At 31.6% G+C, this 5,144-nt stretch overlaps 1 protein-coding gene across 1 annotated transcript; it reads left to right on the top strand.

The window, feature by feature from the left end:
• The first annotated feature begins 335 nt into the window (after nt 1-335).
• LOC110274109 (uncharacterized) lies at nt 336-907 on the top strand. The gene is made up of 2 exons (XM_021127867.2): nt 336-443; nt 615-907. The coding sequence occupies exons 1-2, from the start codon at nt 351-353 to the stop codon at nt 882-884; spliced, it is 363 nt and encodes a 120-aa protein (XP_020983526.2). The 5' UTR covers nt 336-350; the 3' UTR covers nt 885-907.
• Nucleotides 908-5,144: the final 4,237 nt, after the last annotated feature.

The raw sequence follows: 5,144 nt of genomic DNA, 5'->3' as shown, positions 1-5,144 counted from the left end.
TGATGATGATTTCTCGAATGATGAGGACTATGTTGGTGAATATGAAGATGAAGTTCTTCATGGTGATGACAATCACCTTATGGAAACTAACAATGTTAAAGGTGCTGTACTTTATACATAATTATCATTTTACTTATTCATTAGCATGTATAGCTATATAATTTATTTAAATGGTTAAATTGCACATATTTATAGATACTCCAAAGACTAGAAGGACACGAGGAAAAACAAGGTGTGCTAAAATCCATGCAAGAAGTTGGGAAAAAAGAGAAGAGGTGACTTTTTATGAAGGACAAGCAGTGGGACCAACTCCAAGAAGAGTGAAGGATTTAACTTACTTTATTGGAACAATGGGAAGGAATAGCGATTTCATAATATTGATGTACACTAGTTGGAAAGCTGTGCCCCTCAAAGTCAAAAAGCGCATATGGAAATATATTAATGTAAGTGTTTTATTTCTCATCTATTTTTTATGATCTGAAAATTTTCAATTTCGTATGGCTTAGCTGTAGTTTTGTGAAAATATATAGCTGCTATTTTACATTGCAGTTTTGTCTTTGTTTTTAGTGTTTTTGAATTGTCATTTACAATTTTTGTTTTGTACTTTTTCGTAGTCAAAGTTCATTCTTCCAAAAGAGGGGAAAGGGTGGGTGATGACTGGTGTTCGAGAAGCTTGGAAAGGTTACAAAACAAGAATCAAGGGAAAGCATTTTGAGAGATATAACAACATTGAAGATATGCTGAAAAATCGCCCTTTAGATATTCCAGAAGTTCAATTTCAAAAGTTAATTGCATATTGGAGTATTCCTTCTGTTAAGGTGAGTTGTAGAATAAATAATTCTGTTTCTTTGTCTTTTTTTATGCTTTTGGTTTATTACATATAACTCCCTTTAATTTTGTTGGGTATATGCTCTATCTCATTTAAATTCTGAAAATCGTAAAAAGCAACAACATCAACATCGAATGGGACCTATAAGTTTTGCAAGAGTGCGTAATGAAATGGTAATAATTTTGATTTTTTATAAGTTTTTTCTTGTTGTATAATGACCATCTTAAAACTAGATAAATATTATTTTTGGCCATTTTTAATACTCTTTTTCCTTACTTGTAGCGTGAAATGAATGAGAACAAAGAAGACCCATCACAGGTTGATGTGTTTGTTGCAACTCGAACTGGACGAAAAGGAAAAGAGCTTGATTCAGGAACACAAGCTGTTATTGTAAGTCATAATAGCTTGATTTAGGAACACAAGCTGTTATTGTAAGTCATAATAAGTTGAAGTAGAACTACCTTAATTTACAAATTGATCTAAAATAAAATTGCCTTAATTTACAGTATTATTTTAAGTCAGATTGTCCTGTATAAAACTTAAAAAAGTATTGTTATAGTATGTAATATATATATATCTTGATTTTAGAGCCTTCAAAGTCAATTTCCCCTGGAGGAGGATTCTTCTTGAAAGCTAATATAATTTATAAATAACTAATTAAGTAGATTTAAAACATACATGATCATGTTTTGTGGGGTCCATAATTAAAATATACATGTGAATTGCTTATGCTTTAATTTATTTAGATATAGCAGGCGAGAAGTCAAAGATACAAATGTTAAATGATATATTACCTCTTAATTCTAATTAAAATAACAGTGCAAACTCACAATAGTGTCCCGTGTCTTTTTAGAGTTTGGGATTTGGTAGGCATTAATTTAAGACAGCTTGCTTTTTTAGGTTTGAAATTAATCAAATCATCCTTTAATTTCTGTCATCTATTTATATTTAATGGGTAGCTGATATGGACATGACTGGTAAACAAAGCTCTCAGCCATCAACTTGAATAAAATGTGTGTTTCTAAAATACATATTATTAAGTGAATACAATTTTTGTGAAAAGGACATAAAATCTAAGTTTTAACTTTTAATATGTTCATTATATCATTATTAAAACTATTAAAAGTTCCCCCAATGAAGTTCTTATCTCAGAAACTTCCATTAATTCTGCATCCCTACTCTCATTTGCTTCTATTAACTCCCTCTTGAATAACACCTTTACTTTTAGGGTGTTTTGGAAAGAAGCATGAGAATCAGTGAGTGGAACAAGCTAAAATTGTTATGTTTTTTTAATAAGATAAACTTAAGAGCCACCAAGAAGTTGGAGACACTCCCAAGAAAGCATTTACTGCAGTATTTGGCAAAGAACAACCAAGAAGAGTTCGATGTTATGGGAGGATAATCACAAAAACATCTCTGCAGAAAGAACGGGAGATTGCTAAAATTAAGCAACAACATACAGAGACTATAAGTTCAATGAAAACTGAACTTCATGAGACAAAAGATAGAGTCCAAAGTTTGGAGGATCTTGTGAAGCTTCTCTTGCAACAGAGTTCTCTTGGCACAAATATTGATGAAGCACTATCTTTATTACGAGCCAAGGAATCAACACATGATATAAATAGTAAGCAATGTTCGAATGGCAACGATCGTCCTTCCTCATCAACTCGTGATCCAAAGTGATGACCAGGTATAACAAAAAAATTTGCAGTAATTTTTGTGATTTATCATTTATTGGGAATGGACTATCAACATTTTTGGCCTTTTCTTTCTCTGTCTTCTGCCATCTTACTTCATGGTGGCTTCTGCAATACACTCTTGCTATTTTTAATCAATCATCTTTTTTTCTTTTTCCTTTTTAATTACTTATTTTTGTAGCGTTGTGCTACTGTGAGAAAGAAAATTTTTTTCTCATTGCTGAAATAATGTGGCTATGTTGGGGAGTGATGCGTGTTGTCACTGCAACAGACTCTAGTAACTGCTGTCTCATTCACAGGAATGGCAGAAATTGTCAACGAAGTTGTTTCATATATTTATCTTTTCATTTCTTCCCCCCTTCAAATTTATGTTTCAGTCATTTATATGTTGTAACTTTATAAGTTGTTTCAATGGATTCTACACTAAAAAATTGAAGTATATGGATCTTGAATTATTCTGTTCCTTTGATTTTATTCTATTAGTGTTGTTTTGCTATTTTATGGATAATCATATGGTTAGAACTTAGAACAATTTGGAAGTTTTCTGACACTTGTATTTTTAGCTGACACAGGTTAAGAATTATTGCCTTAATAGGGAAGTTTGATGTTACTCGCACATAGTTATTAGGGGAGTATAACAATGGCTATTGCAGCAGTTATTGGACTCAGTGGAGGCAAGAGGATTTTGAGTTCATCATACCATTACTCAGATGTTACCGAAAAGCTTTCATTTGGCACTGATTTTGGATCCACACACTATCAGATTGTTCTAACAAAGTCAAGCATAGATATAAAATATGCAAGTAGATTGACATCTTTTTGATAAATATTAATTACTATTTTGTTATGACAATTATTGTTAGACAAGAATTTTATTATTTTGTGGAGAATTATTGATGAACATGTATTTGAAATACTAATTGAACTTTTTAATATCTATTTTAATTAGAATTTTATTATTAGTTATTTTGTCTCTTTTATAATTTTTTTCTATTGTGCACAAATTTATTTATTAATTAAAATAATTACATATGTATAAACAAAAAATTTTATTGTAAATTTTAATTTTTTGTATTTTTATTACAAAAATAATTTATATTTTTATCAAAAAGGCAACCCTTTTATTAGTTGCATATTTTGAATATTAGACAACACTTGTATGGTTACATATCCAAAAGAAAAGGCAATACTTTAAAGGGTTGTATATTCAAAACTAATAGGCAACACTTTAAAGTATTGCAAATTCAAACTTATAAGCAACACATAAAAGGGTTGAATTTTATTGCAAATAGACAATATTTTTTAGTAGTGGTCAAAATATGAGAAAAGACAACATTGCAAAAGTGTTGTCTCAAACACACTTTTGAAGTGTTGTTATTTTTCACTTTTGAAGTGTTGTTGTTTTTTAACCAAAGGCAACACTTACGAAATGTTGCTTTTGTTGCTCTCAAAAGCAACGCTTTTGAAACCAAAAAGTGTTGCCTTGATCTAAGGCAATGGCTGCATATGCAACGCCGCCCAAAAACATTGCCTTAGGTGCAAAAGTGTTGCCATAGATCAAAAGCAACATTTTGTCAGCCTTTAGGCAACACTTTTTAAATGTTGCCTCAACCTGAAAATGTTGTAGTGTAAGTATCTTTACAAACTTGACATATATATAACTGATAATTTTTCAGATACCTGGTTCATATAAAAAACTCCTAAGTTAGTGCCCAGCAGACTAACAAAAAAAAAAAAGAAAGTATCAAGTCCTATCTCTAAAAAATGCTATATAAGTGACGGAAAGCAAGGTCTCAGGAACAAAGACCATCTATCCTACATTTTTTTTACCGTTGAGGCACAGGTCTACAGACATCATCTTAGGACTAATCTCGAACATCTCCTGTAGGGTCCGGAATCATATATATACTCCTCTGTTACCTTTTTGAATATAACTCTAGTGGTGATAGTCAAGTTAAAATCTTTCATCTATGGAAAAAAAGAGAAAAGGAAGGAGTCAGAATCTATATGGTTCCCAGTAAGGTGTAGTGCAGAAAACCTATCCAGCTCATATGATCTAGAGTTCTGATTCTAACGTAATGACTCGCTTACTAAGTTTTTTGGCTACTTTTTGTATTGCGGATCATGTCATAACTTTATCTTGGCATCTTTCTTTGGGGTTAATGCCGCTCTATACGCTGTTCTTTATGATTGTTATTCCTAATTTACTATTTTATTCTAAGCGTTGGAGAAAGTTAAATCATAACTTTAAAATACATACAAGAAGCAGAGAATGGAACATTATCGAGAATCACATGTCACATAGCAGAAAGAATGAACAATAAATAATCACAATTAAATGTGCAAACAATTTATGAGGCATGCATGTTCCTAGTGCAGATCATGAGCTCACGTGTCAATTGTCTATCCACAGTCCGATGTTACCTAGAGTGGATTTCGAATATGGTTTTTTCACTGAATTAATCAGCATGGGTATCACATGGGTGTCCCTATGTCAGTCAAACACCAAAGTCACACGGGTTTACCCGTGTCATTCAGGCTAAAATCATAATCATATAATTGCTGTAGCATATGTGCATTCAGTGAAAAATAGGGTACCATATGGGTGAACCTATATC

The sequence above is a fragment of the Arachis duranensis genome, chromosome 7 (assembly GCF_000817695.3).
Source record: "Arachis duranensis cultivar V14167 chromosome 7, aradu.V14167.gnm2.J7QH, whole genome shotgun sequence".
In the NCBI taxonomy this organism is placed as follows: domain Eukaryota; kingdom Viridiplantae; phylum Streptophyta; class Magnoliopsida; order Fabales; family Fabaceae; genus Arachis; species Arachis duranensis.
The sequence above is the reverse complement of the archived record's forward strand: the minus strand, read 5'-3'. Positions and strand labels throughout refer to the sequence as shown.

What these genes read in the sequence shown, in the direction of transcription:
- LOC110274109 (XM_021127867.2), top strand. Translation starts at nt 351, where the DNA reads ATGGGAAGGAATAGCGATTTCATAATATTGATGTACACTAGTTGGAAA. An exon ending in GCATATGGAAATATATTAAT is followed by an intron (nt 444 to 614) that starts GTAAGTGTTTTA and finishes ACTTTTTCGTAG; the next exon opens with TCAAAGTTCATTCTTCCAAA.